Below are 20,782 nucleotides of genomic sequence, written 5' to 3'. Positions count from 1 at the left end.
GAATGTTTTTTTTTTTCAAGAGGTTAGCTTATCTATGTGATTGATATTTGTGACTGCACACATGAACATGAACTCATGTGCCTCATGTACACACGTGAACAAGAAGGTGGTAAACAGCACACAGCCTGCCATATTACTGAGGTGCATTGAGAATCACTGACAAAACACTGCAGGACAATTACGTTTTCTTCCAGCGTGTCTTCTACCCTCGTGGCTTTTAAAACAGTGCAGAGTAAATGAATACAGAATAGAACCTTCAGTATTTTCAATGGCAGGTGCAGGAAACAATCCTTGATCTCATGGTGGGTCTTTTGTAAGACAGCCAGCGTGTTGTACTGGTTTATCGTGTCCGAAAAGAATCTGGGAGACCCCAGTTTGAATCCCCACTCTGCCATGGAAGCTCACTGGGTGACCCTGGACCAGTCATGCATTATCAGACTCACAGGGTTGTTGGGAGGGTAAAGTGGAGGAAAGAATAATGTAAGCCGCTTTGGGTCCCCAGTGGGGCGAAAGGTGGGGTATACATAAAACACATATGTAATAAATAGGGTTGCCAACCTCCAGGTACTAGCTGGAGATCTCCTGCTATTACAACTGATCTCCAGAGATCAGTTCCTCTGGAAAAAGTGGCCACTTTGGCAATTGGACTCTATGGCATTGAAGACCCTCTCAAACCCCGCCCTCCTCAGGCTCCACCCCCAAAAAATCTCCAGGTATTTCCCAACCCGGATCTGGCCACCCTAGTAATAAAATAAGAGGGACACATTTTGAAACTGTGAAAAGCTGTGCGTAGTCAACCAGGAAATTGTCCTGGCCAAGCCTCATTCCCATTAATTGTATTCATCTGCCATCAAAATAACTTTCTGGTGGATTGGGCCTTACGGGTAGGGTTCCCAACATCCAGGTACTAGCTGGAGACCTCCTGCTATTACAACTGATAGAGATCAGTTCCCCTGGAGAAAATGGCCGCTTTGGTAATTGGACTCTATGGCATTGAAGTCCCTCTCCCCAAACACCGCCCTCCTCAGGCTCCGCCCCCAAAACCTCCTGCTGGTGGCGAAGAGGGACCTGGCAACCCTACTCACAGGTTGGATTTTTCTCCCACTCTGCTTCCAGTCATGGGGCACAAATTCACTGTTTCTCCATGCCTCATGGCCAGGCTTTTTCTCAGTAGAGAGAAGAGGATGAAGGGGAGATGGCAGGCCTTTAAAATATTGCTCCATCCTACTCCGAAGTGAAGAATATATGAAGCTGCCTTCTTTAGGGCTGGGAAGAAACAATTGGTGCAAAGGAAATAATATTTTAATAAGTTCTGTAGCCCCGACACATTTCTCGTAAGCTTCTTGCTTTATTGCTTGCATGGGACGATGAAGTAGAAAATGATTCCCCCTGAAGAAGCTTACGCGAAATGCGTTGAGACTCCAGAACTTATTAAAATATTATTTCCCTTGCACCAATTGTTTCTTCACTTTCATTTTGTTTTGGTGCACCTCCTCTTTTTATTCTATAGGGTTGGGCCATCTAGCCCAATACTAGGATTGTCAGCTCCGGGTTGGGAAATACCTGGAGATTTGAGGGGTGAAGCCTGAGGAGACCGGGGTTCGGAAAGAGGAGGGACCTCAGCAGGGTATAATGCCATAGAGTCCAGCTTCCAAAGTAGTCATTTTCTCCAGGGGAACTGATCTTGGTTGCTTGGAGATCAGTTGTAATAGCAGGAGATCTCCAGCCACCAACTGGAGGTTGGCAACCGTACCCGGTACTGCCTACTCAACTTGGCTTTCAGAAGTCTCAGAGGCCTATCTCAGCATTGAAAATGGAGATGTCACAAGTTTCAACCTAGAACTTCTGCAAGCAAAGCATGTACAATACCACTGAGTGAGCCTCGCCCCAATTCATGTGATACAGATAGGGTTGCCAGGTCCCTCTTCGCCACCGGCGGGAGGTTTTTGGGGCAGAGCCTGAGGAGGGCAGGGTTTGGGGAGGGACTTCAATGTCATAGAGTCCAATTGCCAAAGCGACCATTTTCTCCAGGTGAACTGATCTCTATCGGCTGGAGATCAGTTGTAATAGCAGGAGATCTCCAGCCACCACCTGGAGGTTGGCAACTGTAGATACAGAAGAACACACATTCAGCCAATCTAGCTCAATGCTGTGTAAACCAACTCCAGGATGATCTCCAGGACCTTAGGCAGAGGTCTTTCTCAGCCCTGCTACTGGCGATGCCAGGAATGGAACTGGTGATTTAAAAAAAATATATTATTTTTATTTGTGTAATAAATATGCATTCTACCACAGAGCTATGACCTCTTCTCACTGCAATAACTTAGTTATGAGAAAAGTTTGGGCCTTTTTAGTTTTTTTGGGTTTTTTTAATACTGCATTAAGTGGTGCAGTAGATAAATTTTCACATGACTCTGTCAACTGTCAATATGGGGCCGTAGGCAAAAAAACACAAAGGAAAGTGATGTGCAAGTCCTGGCAGGACTAGCAACTGTTGGGGGTGTGCCTGCTAGGACCGATTTGCGGGTGGGTAAGTCCAGAGGCAAAGCCAATTGCAGGCCAGGATCTGGCCAAGGAGTCTTTCTGGACACTGGAATGAATGCCAGGTACTTATGCCTGAAGACAGAGAGTAGCTGGAAAGTACCGTAAGCAGGTGGACTGTAGCCTGGTGAGGACCCAGTGACCTCTGCTGTCAACAAATCGCCTCGACTGGGGAAGACAGAAGGCCCAAGCCCTGATGCATAGGGTTGCCAATCTCCAGGTGGTGGGGTGGAGATCTTCCGCTATTACAACTGATCCCCAGGCAACAGAGATCAGTTCATCTGGAGAAAAGGGCTGCTTTGGAAGGTGAACGCTATGGCATTATACCCCGTTGAAGTCCCTCACCTCTGCAAACCCCGCCCCCCTCAGGCTCCACCCCCAAAATATCCAGGGATTTCCTGGTCCGGAGCTGGCAACGCTATTGATGAATAACAGTTTACACTGGAGTGGCCTTCTGGTATTTAGCAGATCAGGAGGATTTTGGGCTATTATGTGAGTCTCTTGGCTAAGATTATCAATATCTCCTTTCCCCAATCCTGGAATTCAGACATGCAAGGAGACCTAGCAAGAAGTCAGCTCCCAAAATACAGGGGTTGGGATGGAGTCCCAGAGCACCTTACAATGAGGGTGCCAGGAACCCTGGGTAGGGAGCAGGTAGGTAGGCAGAGACATTTAACGCACTTTAAAGACCACAAAATCAAGGTGAATAGAGGGATTGTTCATTTTTTACAGAAGAACTGGAGTTGTGGTTAACGTATGTGGAAATGTTAGGCAGTTTTCATTGCTTGGCTCATTGCATATATCATATTGTTGTATAGCATTTTTCTCGGATTTTGTAATCTAGCTTGTGTTGTGCATGTTATACTGTTTTTAGTGTTTCACTCTCTACTAGTGCAATCCTAAACAGAGTTACACCCTTTTACACTCATGGACTTCAATAGATTTAGAAGGGTATCGTTCCGTTTAGGATTGCCCTGTAATTTCTGTAATCCAGTTTTATTGCACTGTTGGTTATACATATTATAGTATTGTTGATTGCTCTGTTTTTAATTGTGTGATCTGCATTGAGTCTCAGTGAGAAAAGAAGAACGTGCTGTCATGTTGCAGCTAACTCCCGGCAAACCCATCCATGAGACGTTCCAGGCAAGAGACAAGCAGAGGTGGTCTGCCATTGCCTTGCTCTGCACAGCAACCCCAGTCTTCCTTGGTGGTCTCCGATCCAAGTACTAACCAGGGCCAACCTTGCTTCGCTTCCAAGCACTGACAATATCAGGCTGAGCTGGGCTATTTGGGCTGATTCAGTGAGTAAGGCGGACTACAAATGAAGTAAATAAGTAAAGAAATAACCATGCATTCCTGAGCCGCGCCGGCGGCCAGGACGAAAGCCCCTCAGGAGGCTGGCCAAGGCTGCGGCGGCGTAAGGGCCCACCGTGCCGGTGTCCAGGCAACTCATACCAGTGTTTGCGGCCCCAATGCTGGCGTGAAAACCCGGACGCCGGTTGCTGGCCACAGCCACTGCCGCCAGTGTCCGAACGCCAGCAAAGGCCGCAGCAGCGTCCCAGGAGGCATTCCCAGGGCGTTATGGCTCTGGGCTGGGGGCGGTGCTGCAGTTAGGCGGCCTCCTAAACTGTAATGGCCTGGGAACGCCCCTTTTTTCAGCTGAGACAGGCCACCTTTGCACAGATTTTTTGCGCCAGGAGGTTTCGGCAGGTTTTGTTAGGAGGCAACAAAACCTGCCAAAACCTCCCGGCGCAAAAAATCTGACCAAAGGTGGTGTATCTCGGCCGAAAAAAGGGGCGTTCCCGGGCCATTGTACAGGCATTCCGCTCAGGGATGCACTGTAAGGCTGCTATTTAGGCCTTACCTTGGAGGTATTTGTACCTAGGCTGTGGGTGAAGCCCTTAGATCAGGATGGACAATATTGCGCTTTAAAAAAATCTCAGTGGGTCACACCAAGGGGCACTGCTACGTAGACTGAGTTCCTGAATGGAGTTCCACATCTATATGAACAGTCTATCAGAGGCAATCACAATACGTTTCAAAAATTGGTGGTTATACATTAAGTTGTTATGCGTGGACTTTGCAGTTGTACGTGTGACTTTAAATGTGGATACCAATCTTGTCAACTCAATGACACTAAAGTCTATTTTTAAAAGCACGGGGCCCATAATTCTCAAATGTTCAGATTATTCTCCACAAAGAAATCTTCCCTCTCACCCACCCCGCCATTGTTGTGTGAGTTGGGGTATACCACTGCAAGAACACAAACATGATATGTCTGTGTGGTGCTTTGCTGAAAGACAACAAAAATGTGTTTTGGATTCATAAGGGTGTTTTTCAAAGCGAATGACATGTCACCAGTACTTAAGAGGGGCATGCAGCTGGGTTGCTCAGAAATGGCCTCCGTGATTTGCTCAGTTGGTACCAATGAAAGAAAGCTTTCAGAAATGTGCCTAGCTTTCTCCATTACGGCCCCTGGGCATACACTCCTGCATTTCCTTTGCCTCGTCTTCCCTTCTTTGCCTGTGGCCACATCTTTCATAGGGGAGCCTCTCCAAGGAACAGTTCCCAGATTGAGCTCCCGCACAAGCGACGACAGGATTACGCTCTGTTCTGTGTGGGTGCCAAGGGATGGATTACCCGTGACTTTGACCTGCTCCTCTTTCCACACTGGGTCCTCATGCAGCGTTTCTCTCATCCCTGCGTTTTGGATCACTGCAATGTCTACCTCGTGTCTCTTTTGTGTGATCTCTCTTACTTCTCCCCGTGGCCTACCTCTATTCCTTCCTTCCTTTTCTTTGTTTAATTACATTGCGACCCTGCTGTCCCCAACCTGAAGGTCGGGCTCAGAGCGGCTTCATCCACCAGCAGTCTATATCTTTGTTTTTTTGCAGAGCTTTCTTTCTTTCTTTCTTTCTTTCTTTCTTTCTTTCTTTCTTTCTTTCTTTCTTTCTTTCTTTCTTTCTCATTCTCCTCTTTCTTTCTCTCTCTCTCTTCTTTCTTTCTCTCTTCTTTCTTTCTTTTCTTTCTCATTCTCCTCTTTCTTTCTCTCTCTTTCTCTCCTCTTTCTTTCTTTCTTTCTTTCTTTCTTTCTTTCTTTCTTTCTTTCTTTCTTTCTTTCTTTCCCTAGCTGCCTTGGTATCCATTTAGGCACCTTCCTTTTCCCCCCCATTCGCTCCTTATCTCTTCTGCATCAGGCACCTGTGTTTTCCTTCTCTTCCCCCCCCCCGCCTCCGCTCTTCCTTGTCGCCTGCCTCAGTTTCCCTCCAAATGCCCTTCTGTCGCTTCCGCTTCCTTCTCCCCTTCCCGAGTTTCTCCTGCCGGAGTTCTCCCCCCCTTTCCTTTGTTCCCTTCCTCCTTTCTTTCCCTACCCGTTTCCACGGGGTTTTTTCTCGCCCCCCCCCCCCGCCCCTGGAGCGCGACCAGCCGCCAGCCGAAGCAAAAGGGGGTGTGTGAGCCTTGCTGGGAAACTACATCCCCCATCAGCCTCAGGGCCTCTTCCTGAGTGTCAGCTTCACGCTGCAGCCAGGGAATTTAAAACAAAAGAGACTTTTCCCCCTCCTGCTGCCGGGGCTGCCGCGATCTTCTTTTCTTTCTTGCTCCTCTTCGCCGGGGCTCCGGGTCTTCCTCGTCGGGGCTTGGCTGGTTCGGCTTTTGCACGCGCGGCGGCGGCTGGGTCGTCTTTTAATTCTTCCCTTTTTTTTCCCTCCTCCTCCTCCTGCTGGCTTTTTTTTTTTTTTTTTGGTCTGTCTTTCTTTCTTTTCATCTCCACACCCCCTTCAGCAGCCAGGCGGGGTCTCTGCGAGAGCATTAAAAAAAAAAAAAAGAGCGAGCGAGCGAGAGAGAGGGGATCTTTGTGCGCCTAGATCCACATTGGACAGAAGGATCAGGTTACAGAAAAGGAACCGAGAGAGAAAGAGACAGATCGACCAGAAGACAGAAGGAGAGAGAGAGAGAGAGAGAGGGGAGGGGGGGAAGGGGGGCTTGGCCAGCAGGGGAAAGAGGGGAGGTGGGCGGGGGTCTCCCTCTCTTTCTCTTGCTTCGATCCCCCCCCACACCTCTTTGTGCCTCGCCCCCTCCTCTCCGCCAGGCTCTTTGTCTCTCCCCCCCTCCCCTCCCAGCCACCCACCCGCCCCCCAGCCCCCTCCCCATCCAAGCAGCGGCAGCAGCAAGCAGCACCATCACCATCCCGCCGCCGCCGCCGCGCCCCCCCACCCCCCTCTCTCCCCAGCCTTTGTTAGCCATGCCTAGCTTGGTAGTGTCGGGGATAATGGAAAGGAACGGGGGCTTCGGGGATCTGGGCTGCTTCCCGGGGAGCAGCAAGGACAGGGCGCTGCTGGAGGACGACCGGGCGCTCCAGCTGGCCCTCGACCAGCTCTGCCTGCTGGGCTTGGGGGAGCCTTCGGCCGCCGCCGCCGCCGCCGCCGCCCCCTCCTCCGCCTCGGCCTTGGGGGTCGGGGGGGCGGCGGAGGACAGCAACAACAACAACAACAACCCGCCGGCGCAGACCCCCACGCCGCAGCAGCAGCAGCAGCAAGCCCAGCAGCAGCAGCAGCAAGCGCCGCCGCCGCCGCCGCCTCCTCCGCCGCCTCCGCCGCCGGCCTCGGCCCAGCAGCAGCAGCAGCAGCAGCCCCCGGCGCAGGCGGCCCCCAAAGGGTCCTCCGCGGCGGCGGCGGCGGCCGTGATCCCTCCTCCCCCGCCGCCCCCGCCGCCGCCGCCGGGAGCCGAGGCCGGCAAGCTGTGCGTCCTCTACAAAGAAGCCGAGCTGCGCCTCAAGAGCAGCTCCAACACCACCGAGTGCGTCCCGGTGCCCAGCTCCGAGCACGTGGCCGAGATCGTGGGCCGGCAAGGTGAGCCGCCGCCGCCGCTGCCCGGGACGGAGGGACGAACTGGGGCCGCCCGCGCTCGCCGCCCGCCGCCCCCATTGTCTGCGCCGCGGCGCGCAGCGAGGAGACAGCCGGGCGCGCAGCTCTGCGCAGCCACCGCGGCTCTGCGCTCCCCTCGCTGCTGCCCCGGCGCGGAGCCGGCAGGGAGCTCCTTCCTTCCCGGGCTCGCCCACCCTTGGCTAAGCGCCGCTCCTCCCGCTTTCCCTCCTTTCTTTCTTTCTTTCTTTCTTTCTTTCTTTCTTTCTTTCTTTCTTTCTTTCTTTCTTTCTTTCTTTCTCTCTTTCTTTCTTTCTCTCTTTCTTTCTCTCTTTCTTTCTTTCTTTCTTTCTCTCTCTCTTTCTTTCTCTCTTTCTTTCTCTCTTTCTTTCTTTCTCTTTTCTCAATTTCTTTCTTTCTCTTTCTTTCTCTCTTTCTAGATTTTCTTTTTCTTTCTCCCTTTCTTTCTCTCTCTCTCTCTTTCTTTCTTTCTCTCTCTCTTCCTTCCTTTCTCTTTCTTTCTTTCTTTCTCTCTTCCTTCCTTCCTTCCTTTCTCTTTCTTTCTTTCTTTCTTTCTTTCTTTCTTTCTTTCTTTCTTTCTTTCTTTCTTTCTTTCTTTCTTTCTTTCTTTCTTTCTTTCTTTCTTTCTTTCTTTCCTTTGTCCCAGGTCCCACCTCTCTCCCCCTCTGCTGTTCAACTCCTCTCCCTCCCTCCTTTCTTTGTGCCTCACAGAAGTCTTCCTCCTTCTCCTCCTCCTCCACTTGTTTGTCTTCCCCCCCCACCTCTCCCATCTCCTTTTCTGCCTTCCACCCCAAGCTTCCCTCAGCTTTACCTCTCCCCAAACTTCTTCCTTTCCTGGCATTCTGTGTTCCCAATCCCTGTACCCAACACCTTACTTCTCTTCCATCTCTCCCCTCTTCCCTCCATCTTACCCTAACCCATTCCTCTTTTCCTGTTTCAGCCTTTCTTCCTTTCTCCAGACGTCTCCTAATATTGCAGCTTTGCCTTCACGCTGGACCCCCACCCAGCCCTCTTCCCCAGCCCTCTCTATCTTTCATACTTCTCTTACATCATCCCCTTTTCCATACAAAGCTTTCCCACCATCCTTGTCTGGGACTCTGTATCCGTCCCCCCCTCCAAGTTAAACCTGCTCTCTTAGCTGGCTCCAGGAAACCACAACTCTTGTTCCTTCCCAAACACTTAACTCCCCCCCCCCTTTTACAATGTCTGCAGTGGGGACTAACAGAGGAAGGGCCAACGAACGAAAGTTAGACAGTGTCCGCACGCAACCACTTTGTAGCTCCCTCTGCTTTGTACAAATCATTTTCTAGGGCCGCTCGCTAAATTCCCAATCCCACAGTTAAGATGAATAATGGCCACTGCAGGGGGTGGAAATGGGGTGGGGGGTGGGGCCCTTCTCTATCAAGCATCATTTCCTAGCACCAGTCCATTGAATACATATGAAGAAGAGGTCAGAAATCTGAGCATCTGACTAGCCATACTGTGTACGGCAGGAATACAAAAAAAGAGTTAGGATTCTCATCCTCTGACTGTATTTTTTAAAATAAAATTGTATAGGAGAGGGGGAAAGGGTAGAAAGTTGCAGGGTTTTATTTTCTTCTCAAAAATGGAAACAAAATCTGAGAGCCTAGGGCTGTTTGGGAACAGGCCTGTTACTTTTAATTGTGTCCAGACCTACACCGCATACCTACAGTGGTGCAAATATTATGGTGTTTTTTTTTTTAAGACTCAATTAAAATGGAGCTCATTTGTTCCGTGGGTCGGTCCTATTGTGATAGAGACAGAGAAAATCCCCCCACCCATTTGTTGGGCTTGTTTCTGGAAGAGAAAGGGGGTGTGGTTCTACTCTGGACTGTAATAGTCGCTGGTGCTTGGAGCTTATAAAGGGTTCAAGCACAGATTAATGAAAGTTGAACTCAGTCATGTGACTTGGGGGGTTGTGGGGGGGGAGAAATGATCCCTGGAAGAGGTCAGATTATTAAATACCTGCTTTTGTGTCTATTTACATGTGCTTTTTCCTCCTGGGGTTTTTTGAGTGTAATGCTTTTGTGTCCTTGCTGCATGATAGACAATGGTTGAGGGTCTTAAAAAAATTTTTTTAGATGCATCTCCTGTACATGTTTTTGCCCCCAAGATTAAATGTGTTGTGACAGGGGAGGCGGGCGGGCTGGATGAAGCCCCCCATATCCACCCAAGGCTGCTCAAAACCACCAAAGTTGCCTTGTTTAAAAAGGATGGTGTTGCTAGGTAGAGTTGTGGCTGTTGTTATTATCATGATTATTATTCCTCATGTTAAGTGTCTCGGACACTCTTGGGGATGAGGTTGAAACTCTCATTTCATGTGGGCCATGTAAGATGGGATTTTCATGGTGCCTCTTTCAGGAATAGGTTCAAGGGAAAGGGGTTCAAGTCCTAGGGTAGATAATGCTGTGGAATTGTGAATTTGGGGGGTGGGGATGTGGGAGTTATCGGAGGAGAGGAGCGAAAACGAGAATGATTCACCCGTTAAATCCACCAGCATGTTGTAAGAACAATGGAACAGGCAGGGCTTCCTCCAGGAGCGAATGGTTGTAGGCTCCGGGGCCCACCAGCTGTGCTCCTTCTGCATAGAGATGACCCACACACACACATACACACACATGCACACATGCACCAAAGGGGAACAGCACCTTTTGGAGAGCATGTATCCTGACGGACAGGGGACTATGCTCCCTCCTCTAGCAAGACCCCCTTCCTCTGCTCCCAAAGTCACTTAGAGTTCATTCAATAGCTTCTGCGAAGAAACGGCGCATGGAAGGGGTGTGTGCACACCACCACAGACGGTGCACACCTCCCTTCCACCTTGTTCTCCATTGTCCACATCGGCACACAAACGCAAGTCCTGTTTTGCCCAGGCACTCCAAACTAGTGCAGGCAAAGAATTCTAGGTGCATTGCAGAGAAAGATGGGGCCTCTCTTTGTTTAATTATGCTGGATTCTTGGAGAGGGGGGAGAGGGAAGGGGGGGCTTGTTTTGATTTTTTTAAAGGAAGCGTTATTTTTAAACTGGGTCCAAAATGGAAGTGTTGCACGGCGGTGAAACAAGATGCTGCTATTGTGTTCTCCAGGGTAACCCCGCTGACCCACACTCGATAGGCGAAAGGGGGTGTGTTAGGTCTGCGTGGCGTACAGCCGTGCACTTAGAAAGCACAGGCTGGGGGGGATTTGCTTTTCTTCGAGACGAGAGGCGAATGTCCTACTAAACCCTACTAAATACACCAGGGCTGGTGCCTTTGAAATCAGCACTGCTCTTTCTGTCTCTCTTTTTTAAAATTTCTCATGGGGTAGAACCTCCTTTGCGCTTCCCAAAGCCCTGGAACCCAAGGGAGATCGCTTTTCAAGGCCTGGGATGGAAGTGACCGTGTTTGCTGCAGCTGGGAAGGGTTAGGTTCCTGGGGGGCTGGCTCTGAAACTGACGCCACCATATCCCACAGCCCCTTCGCCTCAACAAAGAAAGGGTTCTGAGCCCCATTGTTCTCCATGGGGCCTGCTGTTGGGTCTCTTTGGAAAATCCAGCCAATTCATTTTGCCAAATGGATGGCTGGTTTGTCCACAGCTCAGAGGATTTCCAAGCACCCACTGGTTTGGAGCATTTGAGTGTGAATATAAATATATATTTGGTAAAGAAAAAAAAGTTCTTAAAAAAAGCAAGTCAGGACAGGGAAGACATGACGGATCTGACCGAGAGAATGAAGGCCATTTAAGAAAAAACACTTGGGGAGAATAAAAATGTAAACATTCAGCTTATTCTAAATGGATGCTTGCCCTTTATTTAATCGCCTCCCAGGTTTTAAATATAGTGGTGTTTCCTCTCTGATTTCAATATTTAGCAACATCTAAATATTGTTAAAATATATGGTATTGAAATGGCTTGCGATATTAAAGGGGGGGATTCAGTGTGGGCAAGGGCCTTTGTAGTCAATGGGGGACTGCACCGGCTGAATGCCCACCGAGTTCCTCCCCCTGATGCCCACATCCCTTTGAAATACATTGCAATGTAGCTGACCCCACCCCCACCCCTACTCATGTTGGGTTGCAGGAATAAAGTCAATGAGCTTTCCCCAGTATAAAAATTAAATTCAGTTTTAAATCAGAGTTGCAGAGTGGCAGGGAAAAACATTTTGTTTAATGCATTATTTGGGGGTGGGGAGAGGTATTTTAAAATAGAACCATTTTGTGTGGGGAAAAATAAAGTTGCACTTTGAGTGGGCGCACGCTCTGGGGGAAGTGTTTTAAAAAGGGATGCTCGTATCTATTGTTGTGGAGCAAAACAAGCTGGCTCTCCCTATTACGGAGTTCCTTAAAGAAATATGGAAGGTTAAGTTCACTTCCCGTGGACTTGGTGGTGATGGAATCTGACCAGGCTTCTTTATTTAATTATTATTTGATCGTACATCTTGACCCCCTAGTCTGCTGTCCCAAGAACTCAGGGATAGGCCCCAACCCACATCAACAAGTGCACTGCACAAAAAGCAATGAAGTAGACAGGTCAATATGTACAATAGTGGGTACAGGGCGCTTTCACACATGCCAAATTGTGTACTTTCAGTCCACTTTCAATGCACTTTGCAGCTGGATTTTATCGTGTGAACTGGCAAAATCCACTTGCAAATCATCGTTAAAGTGCATTGAAAGTGGACTGAAGGTGTATTATTCAGTATGTGCGAAAGCGCCCCACATGTGTGTGTGTGTGGGGGAAACATTCATTTGACCCAATACCTGCTTACAATAAGATAGCCTGAAGAAGCAAGTGGTAGATCATTTCTAGAAAATGTTCCAAGTTGGTTCTTTTTGGGTCGCCAGACCTACAATTATGGGGCAGTCCTCCACGTGTCTTTGCTGTTTGAACTTGGTACATAGACAGCGGATAATCTGGAGTTAGCTTCAAGTTCATGGCAGAATGGAATGGAGAAGGTAGTGTCTAGGGTTGAGATCCATGTTTAAGAGAATGATGGGGGGGCGTGGCTCAGTGGTAGAGCATCTGCTTGGCATGCAGAAGATCCCGGGTTCAATCCCCGGCATCTCCAGTTAAAGGGACTAGACAAGTAGGTGATATGAAAGACCTCTGCCTGAGACGCTGGAGAGTTGCTGCCAGTCTGAGTAAACAATACTGACTTTTATGGACCAAGGGTCTGATTCAGTGTAAGGCAGCTTCCTGTGTCCTATGATGTGGTATAGCACTCCTGGGGCTATAGCACTTCAGAATGCAGACGGAGGAACTGCCTGTTGGAGCGCTACCTCATGTAAAAATTCACCGCCCCTTGAAAGCTAGCATGTAGTAGAGAAAGGTTCTTGTTTTGCCTTCTTGACATGCTAGTTTTCATCACACAGGGAGCCCACATGCAAGCATTCAGTTGTGAGATTAATCCATTACCCTCCAGCATTGTGAAGTGGAACAGATCTAAGAGGGTTGTGCCACATGATTTTTCTGAGCACACAGATCATCTTTCAGATTCTGTAAGATTAGATACCTCAATGATCTCTCAAGAAGGACCACAGTATCCTTTGGAGCCACCATGAATAGGGATTTGGGTGCAAGGAGCTGGAGAGAATTAGAGCCAAGATCACACCACAGTGTTGTCTATGCCTCCATTAAAAATAGGTAAATTAAAGGTAAATGAGACTTTGCAGAAAGTAGGAGAAATTATAAGTCGTAGCCCCATCCGTCAATGGCACAAACTCCCATCTACTCTGAGGTCTGAGGACCCAATTAGACATGATGGGCAACCAGTCATGTGCCTGCAAATCACATGGAAAGCTCAGTTGTAGGTCAGTAAAAGGGGTGTGCTGGAGAGGGGTAAAGCCCCTTAACCATACCTTGGCAGGTATCCAACCACCCATGGACTTTGTGGACTGGACCAGCGAGGTGTAGTGCTCTAAGAGCGGCGCACTCTAATCTGGAGAACCAGGTTTGATTCCCCACTCCTCCACACAAAAACTGCTGGATGACCTTGGGCTAGTCACAGTTCTCTCTGAACTCTCTCAGCCCCACCTACCTCACAAGTTGCCTGTTGTGGGGAAGGGAAGGTGATTGTAAGCCGCTTTGAGTCTCCTTTCAGTAGAAAAAAGCGGGGTATAAAAAACAACTCTTCTTCCTGCTGAAGCCCCTCCCAGGTTTTTTCCTGGGAGTCAGTAGACCCTCAGATACACCACAAAGGGCAAGGAGGGGGGGTTTGCAGTATGCAAGCAGAATCCTCAGAAATCGCCTTGCCTTCTTTCACAAATGGAAATGCCCTTCCTCGAAGGAATTGCATGTTTAGATCCAGGGCATTATCTCCCCACAGCTGGTTGCGCCAAGCACTTTTCTCCTTTCCTGGCTCAGAGCTGGGACGAGAGAAAAGTGTAAGGAACAGCAGACTGTGAGGAAGTAATGGATGGTTATCCTCCCACTCAGCCAGTCTGTGGAGCCTTCCACCAACTTGCGGCCCTTCCTCGAATAAAAGAGCCACTGAAGTTGCAGGAAGGCTCCTTAGGATGGCGGAACTTCCTAAGGTAGGATACGTGCCAAGGTTTGGGAGTGGGAAGGGTGAGCACCCCTCACCTACACGATCCTCCTACTGTCAAAGTAAGACCACCCATTCCTGGTTTTTACATGAACGGAGCAGACATATGTCACTAGGGTTGCCAGGTCCCTCTTCACCACCGGCGGGAGGTTTTCAGGGCAGAACCTGAGGAGAGCGGGGTTTGGGGAAGGGAGGGACTTCAATGCCATAGAGTCCAATTGCCAGAGCGGCCATTTTCTCCAGGGGAACTGATCTCTGTCTGCTGGAGAATGGTTGTAATAGCAAAAGATCTCCAGCTAGTACCTGGAGGGTGGCAACCCTATATGTCACCTTCACGTCTTGCATCGCCCTGACTGAGGCTGCTGTGTCCTTTAGCAACACGAGTAGAGCTTTTTTGCCCAAAGGGGATGGTGTGTTACACACTCAAAACACAGTCCCGCCTGCACTAAGGAGGCTGCATCCTCAGCAAATGCCCTACACACACTGCACCAAGTGGTAGCATCACATTATGTTGTGACCAGCCACAAACCCCTGTATGCATGGCTTATGTGTAACTTCTTAAGTGGGACAGGGCCACGTTTTCAGCAGATGTATAAATCCCCATAGCAGTAGTTATGCCACAGATCACAGAACATGGCTCTTTCTAGCACAAAAACCTCCGGTGAAGAAGCCCCACAGAATATGTAGAAGTCACCGCTGAGGAAAAATGAACAGATTCAGACTGTACCAATAGCACAATTTTCTCCCCTAAGGAGTAGTTTGTAGACCTCATAGTTACAGTGAAATTTTGACTGTGGTGACTGCTTTTCCCTTCATGATAATATTTAGCATTCACTTTGAAGTGTTCCAAAGTGGTTCACATTTTCTTGGAAATCCTTACCCCAACCCTGTAGAGTAGGCCAATGTTTTCACTCCCCATCTTGCAGATAAGGGTCTGAGACAGAAAGAGAAAGGCTGGCTTAAGCCCACCTAATAAATCAATGGCAGAGGGGAGATTTGACCCAGAGGCTCCCCGGTTCACGTTTATAGGGCCAAGCTAACCATTATGCAGGAGATCTGACCCCATGTGTGCCGGCACCCACATCTTGTCTGCCACCGACAACTGTTACTCAGGAAACCCTTTCAGATTCTGCAGAAAGGGAGAGAAAAGGTTCTAGAAAAACTTCCAAACATTTCAGCTCAGGAGGAAACCACTCAAAAAGGCTATAGGTTCTCCTTGCTTGAAAATGTCTTAATTTTACATTCATCTGTAGCATCTGTTTCCAATGCTGAGGCCCTACCCGGGAACATATGTAGGTAGATGAGAGGAAAGTGTTGCTGAACTAGTGAATTTTGACCACGGTGTAACTACAGAGAATCCCTGCGCGTCAGGGATCAGGGAGGGATGGCTTGCCCAAACCAGATGGTGATGATTCCAGGAATCTGATCTCCAGGATCCTCTTTTTTCTGGAAATTAAACCTTCCTTGTGAGAAAAAGGTTGGATAGAAGAGAGGAACAGATGGCCAGCTGACGGTCCTACAAACTACGGTCTGAATCACACGTTAATTTGTTTAAGCGGACGTACACCTCAGGGTCAAACTACATTATACGTTATTCCGCAAGTAGCACAAATTCACCCAACCTGATTTTCAGTCAATCAGTCACACATCAGGTTCCCTGCTGGAAAATTAATTCCCAGGTGCGCAGGGACCTGATTTAAATTTGGGACCCTGGCATTTGTGGAGAAGTGGCTTCAGCCTTTCCACAGGTCATTTTCTAGACCCAACGTGGCTGAGGGGACTATTTGCTCCTTTGGGGGTTGTATTTTCCCTGATGTGCTATACATACAGCCCCCTGACAGAGCAAATAATGCCCTCAAGGGCTGTTTTGGGTCTGGAAACCAGCGTCGGGAGGAAGGCAAAAGCTCCTTCTCCCTGCATATTGCAGACAGTCCCAATCTGAATTTGGCCCCCATGCGCTTAGGAACTGCATTCCCTGCAGGGAACTCGCAACTGACATGTGACTGACTGACTGAAAGACCAGTACGGGAGGTAGGGTGGCCAACCTCTAGGTACTAGCCAGAGATCTCCTGCTGTTACAACTGATCTCCAGCCAATAGAGATCAGTGCACTTGGAGAAAATGGCCGCTTTGGCCATTGGATTCTATGGCACTGAAGTCCCTCCCCTCCCCAAACCCGGCCCTCCTCAAGGTCCACCCCAAAACCTCCCGCTGGTAGCAAAGAGGGACGTAGCATCCCTAGCGGGAGGGGAGACCCAGATACAACCCACAGAACATAGCAATGGTAGCTTGGCCCTAAAATTTTCTTAAGGGTATACTGTGTAAAGTCACAGGACCCTTAAATGCACCCCCTAGAAAGAAAGGTAACGTGTGAATGTGCTCTGAGAGAAAATTCTGAGGCGAGACTAGTTGGGCCTCCCTTAGGGATGCCAGGTCCCTCTTTGCCACCGGCGGGAGGTTTTTGGGGCAGAGCCTGAGGAGGGCGGGGTTTGGGAAGGGAGGGACTTCAACGCCATAGAGTCCAATTGCCAAAGCGGCTGTTTTCTCCAGGCGAACTGATCTCTATCAGCTGGAGATCAGCTGTAATAGCAGGAGATATCCAGCCAGTCCCTGGAGGTTGGCAACCCTCGCCTCCCTGCCTTCCAGCAGATCTGCTCCAGGGTGGGACTTTAACTTCCCTCTTTTGGAATCTGTTTTATACATACATATCCCCAGTCCTTTGCAACACGCGTCCTCAGTTTACCCCATTGCCCCCGTTAATTTAAACAATCTCCTTGTTCTCAAGAGACAAGAGTCCAGAGGCACTTTCATTTGCAGTTTTACCTGACGAGTTCCAGGTGCGAGTCAGGTGGAGGCGCTGCCATGTCTGGAGCTGCTCACAGCTTCTCTGGGGAATGCTGTGGGCTCCTCCTTCCGGAAGATTGCAAAGGGCCAAACTTGCCTTCCCTCCGACTTCTCCTCCGAACATGGCGGCCGTGCCTTAGAGATTCTGCTTGGTTCTCAAGCATGTCCGTATCGGAGAGAGTGACCCAAACTGGCTTTCCCTGGCTCGTCGTCCCCAAAAGCATTTATATCACTTTATGTGTATGCTGAAAAAAATCTGGCTGCTCACCTAATATGGACAGATTTTTTTTTTACAGTGTACATCTGAAAACAATTAAATAAACGGTGAGCAGCAAAGACTTCTCGCAAAAGGCTTGTTAGGCTGTTTCGAGGGGATCCGCAAATACTGGCTTGTGGCACTTTACACAAATGATTAAAGTAGCGTTGGGGTTAAGGTTGCCAGCTCTAGGTTGGGACATTCCTGGAGATTTGGGGGGGGCGCAGCCTGTGGCAGGCAGAGTTTGGGGAAGAGAGGGAACTCCGCAGGGTATAATGCCAAAGAGTACACCCTCCAAAAGTGCCATTTCCTCCAGGGGAAGATCTCTGTAGTGTGGAGATAATTTGTAATTCCAGAAGAACTCCAGGCACTTCCTGGAGGTTGGCAGCCCTAAGGTAAAGGTAAAGGTCCCCTGTGCAAGCACCGGGTCATTCCTGACCCATGGGGTGACGTCACATCCTGATGTTTACTAGGAAGACTATGTTTACGGGGTGGTCTGCCAGTGCCTTCCCCAGTCTTCCCTTTACCCCCAGCAAGCTGGGTACTCATTTTACCGACCTCGGAAGGATGGAAGGCTGAGTCAACCTCGAGCCGGCTACCTGAAACCAACGTCCGTCGGGATCGAACTCAGTTCGTGAGCAGAGCTTGGACTGCAGTACTGCAGCTTACCACTGCGCCACGGGGCTCATTTTGGCAGCCCTAGTTGGGGTTAATTTCCTCAGTAGGTTTGCCAACCTCCAGGTAGCGGCTGGAGAGCTCCTGCTACTACAACTGATCTCCAGCCGATAGAGATCAGTTCACCTGGAGAAAATGGCCGATTTGGCAATTGGACTATATGGCATTGAAGTCCCTCCCCAAACCCCACCCTCCTCAGGCTCTGCCCCCAAAACCTCCCGCCGCTGGTGAAGAGAGACCTGGCAAACCTAGCCCTCAGTAACCACTGACTAGCCAGCAGTGGCTCCTCCATGACACATCATTAGCCTGTTAGTTCCCCATAGGGTTTTCCTCTCCAGCCTGCAAAATTCCTGGAGATTTGAGGGCCGAACCTGGGGACAGGGGGAGCTTGGGAAGGGGAGAGAGCTCGGGGATGTGACGCTGTAGGGTCCACCCTCCAAGCTGATATTTCCTCCATGGGAACTGTAGTCTGGAGATGTTCTAATTCCAGGAGAACAAGCCTCGTCTGCAGGTTGGCAACTCTGCGTTTCCCAGACAGTTGCAGGCCTTGTACATGACAAGAATAAGAGAATAGGCTGGCTCTGGCATTCATGAGAGGGCTCAAAAATATATCTTTGCTGCCCCACTTAGTACACTGTATTTATTTATATCCGTCTTTTGTCCCCAATGCAGGCTCAAAGCGGCTTACAACATTGTGCTCCCATCCTCGATTTTATCCTCACAACACAGTAGGGTTGCCACCGGTGGCAAGGGTTCCTCTTCGCCACTGGTGGGAGGTTTTGGGAGCAGAGCCTTAGGAGGGTGGTGTTTGGGGAAGGACTTCAGTGCCATAGAGTCCAGTTGCCAAAGCGGCCATTTTCTCCAGGTGAACTGATCTCTATAGGCTGGAGATCAGTTGTAATAGTAGGAGATCTCCAGCAAGTACCTGGAGGTTGGCAACCCTGTAGATTAGGCTGAGAAAGATTGCCTGGTCCAATGTCCCCCAAGTGAGCTTCTCTTGCAGAGTGAGGATTTGAACATAGGTGTCCGTCCCCATCCCCAATCTTAGTCTGACACTGTGATGCCTACCACCTGCTTGCTCACCTGTCCTGGGTCCTCCAGGTGCTAGTGGCAATTGAGTTAGTGGGTTCTCACTGACATTGAAGTGGCACGGAAATGGGGAGGGTATCAAAAATGATGGGGTGGGGGAATGGCTACTGATCCCCCCCAAATCCTGGGCCATTTTACCCGCTGGTAAATTGGCAACTGTAATTGGAGGTGAGCTTGATGGGTGCGTTGATGGAAGCCATGTTTGGGGTGAAAGTTTGGGGAGAGGCCGTGGCTCAGTGGTAGAGCATCTGCTTGATATGCAGAAGGTCCCAGGTTCAATCCATGGCATCTCCAGTTCAAGGGACCAGGCAAGCAGATGATGTGAAAGACCTCTGTCTGAGACCCTGGAGAGCTGCTGCCAGTCTGAGTAGACAATACTGACTTCGATGGACCAAGGGTCTGATTCAGTATGAGGCAACTTCATGTGTTCAAGTAACAGGTGCGGCTGCTGGATGCGGAGTCTGGCTTTCAGTCAGTTGAGACTGACACCTCTAGGTTAGATTGTGAATGCAACAAATCTGTGTGCATTGTGTCACACAGGTATAGTAGTCACAGCTGAGACTGGCAGCTGTTACTAGTCAAACACAGGCCATTTATGCATGGGAGGTTTTGCCTTGGATTTGCTGCTCTCTGGATGCACATTTTCCCCATCCAAATTCTTAAAACTCAACAATAAGCCCCCATGCAGAGTTTTGATAATTCAGATGGGGAAAATGTACATCCAGAGAACAGCAAATCCAAGGCAAAACCTCCCATGTATAAATGGCCATAGTCTCGACTGGAAAACTAGTTTGTTGCTGAGTAGTGTGTGTAATAGCCCTAGCAATCGACAATCAACAAGTCACTGAGATTTGCTTTCCTTGGAAGTTTCAGGCCAAATGTGGGTGGAAGAGGGGGGGAAGATACATAAGAATTCTGCACCACATTAACTGCTAGTCTGAATTCCACAATGTGTGGAAATCACACAAATCACGATCCGTTCTGAATTATTTATATTGCTGCTAGTTATGAGAAAGGGCAACTGAGCTGTAGAGCACGCCTGAAGCCCCAGCCTCTGACTACTGAAAAATGTTATTCCAGCACTGCTTTTGCGCCCTGCAATATGAGCTAGAAAATTGGTTTTAATTTGTTAAAGGTAGCTTAGAACCATAGGAAGATCCTACACCCATTTTTGTGTGCAGAATTGTCCCTCCCCACAGCCCTGCTTAAGTCCCATGACAATACCGGCCACCCCCAGATGATCAGACCTTTGGTGGAACTTTAAAATATGTGGAAAGAGCCTGAGGAAAGCTTCTCCCCCACTGAGGCAGCGCAGGCTGCCAGTCTTCTGATACGTCAAGATGTGTCTAGAGCTAGCACCGGACTGCTGACTGGGATAGCTCTTAGCGATATGACCCAAGCCGTACGTCGAGCGAGAACGGAGAAAGGCTGGTAGAGGAGGGAGCCACCGAGAGAAAACAGGACATTTCTAGGAAATCCACCAGCTCAGCGCCATCCCTGTCCGAATGAACCTTGCCGTTACCGCTCAGCTGGCTGGAAATCTAGGGCAGTAGGAAATTGTGTCACAGGGCTCTATTTAACTTCCTCCATCCCCGTCTTCCCTCCCGCTTTACCATTAACTCTTATCTTGCGTCCCCCCTCTTTGCACCTGCCAAAGCCTCCCCACTTCCCCGTTTGCTTTCCCTCCTCCCCGATCCGGAAAGTGGCAAAAACACGGTCCGAGGCAACGATTGGGCATGCGCCTTCCAGGGCAGAACGTGACACGCCCACCCGGTACTGTTGCTGTGATCTGTTGCCGTTCAAGATCCGCGCCTCGTTGCTGCCGCGACTACTGGCTGTGCCGTTTTCAATCTAGCAACAGTTTACATTGGCGATGCGAAGAGCTGCAGATAACAAATGGGTGGCCGGCCCTCGGTTGCGTGTGCCTTTTTTTTTTTTTAAGTCTTTTAAAATA

The 20,782-nt window shown here is 49.4% G+C and overlaps 1 protein-coding gene across 1 annotated transcript in view; it reads left to right on the top strand.

Moving 5' to 3' along the window:
• Positions 1–6,680: 6,680 nt before the first annotated feature.
• The window catches only part of MEX3A (mex-3 RNA binding family member A), a 30,114-nt gene continuing 16,012 nt past the window's right edge, over positions 6,681–20,782 (top strand). The window contains exon 1 of the mRNA XM_056853028.1: positions 6,681–7,391. Within this exon, the coding sequence (XP_056709006.1) occupies positions 6,785–7,391 (607 nt within the window). The 5' untranslated portion in view covers positions 6,681–6,784. The remainder of the gene's footprint in view (positions 7,392–20,782) is intronic.

This window comes from Euleptes europaea, chromosome 7, assembly GCF_029931775.1.
Source record: "Euleptes europaea isolate rEulEur1 chromosome 7, rEulEur1.hap1, whole genome shotgun sequence".
Taxonomy (NCBI): Eukaryota; Metazoa; Chordata; class Lepidosauria; order Squamata; family Sphaerodactylidae; genus Euleptes; species Euleptes europaea.
Note: the sequence above shows the minus strand (reverse complement) of the source record. Positions and strands in the feature narration are given on the sequence as shown.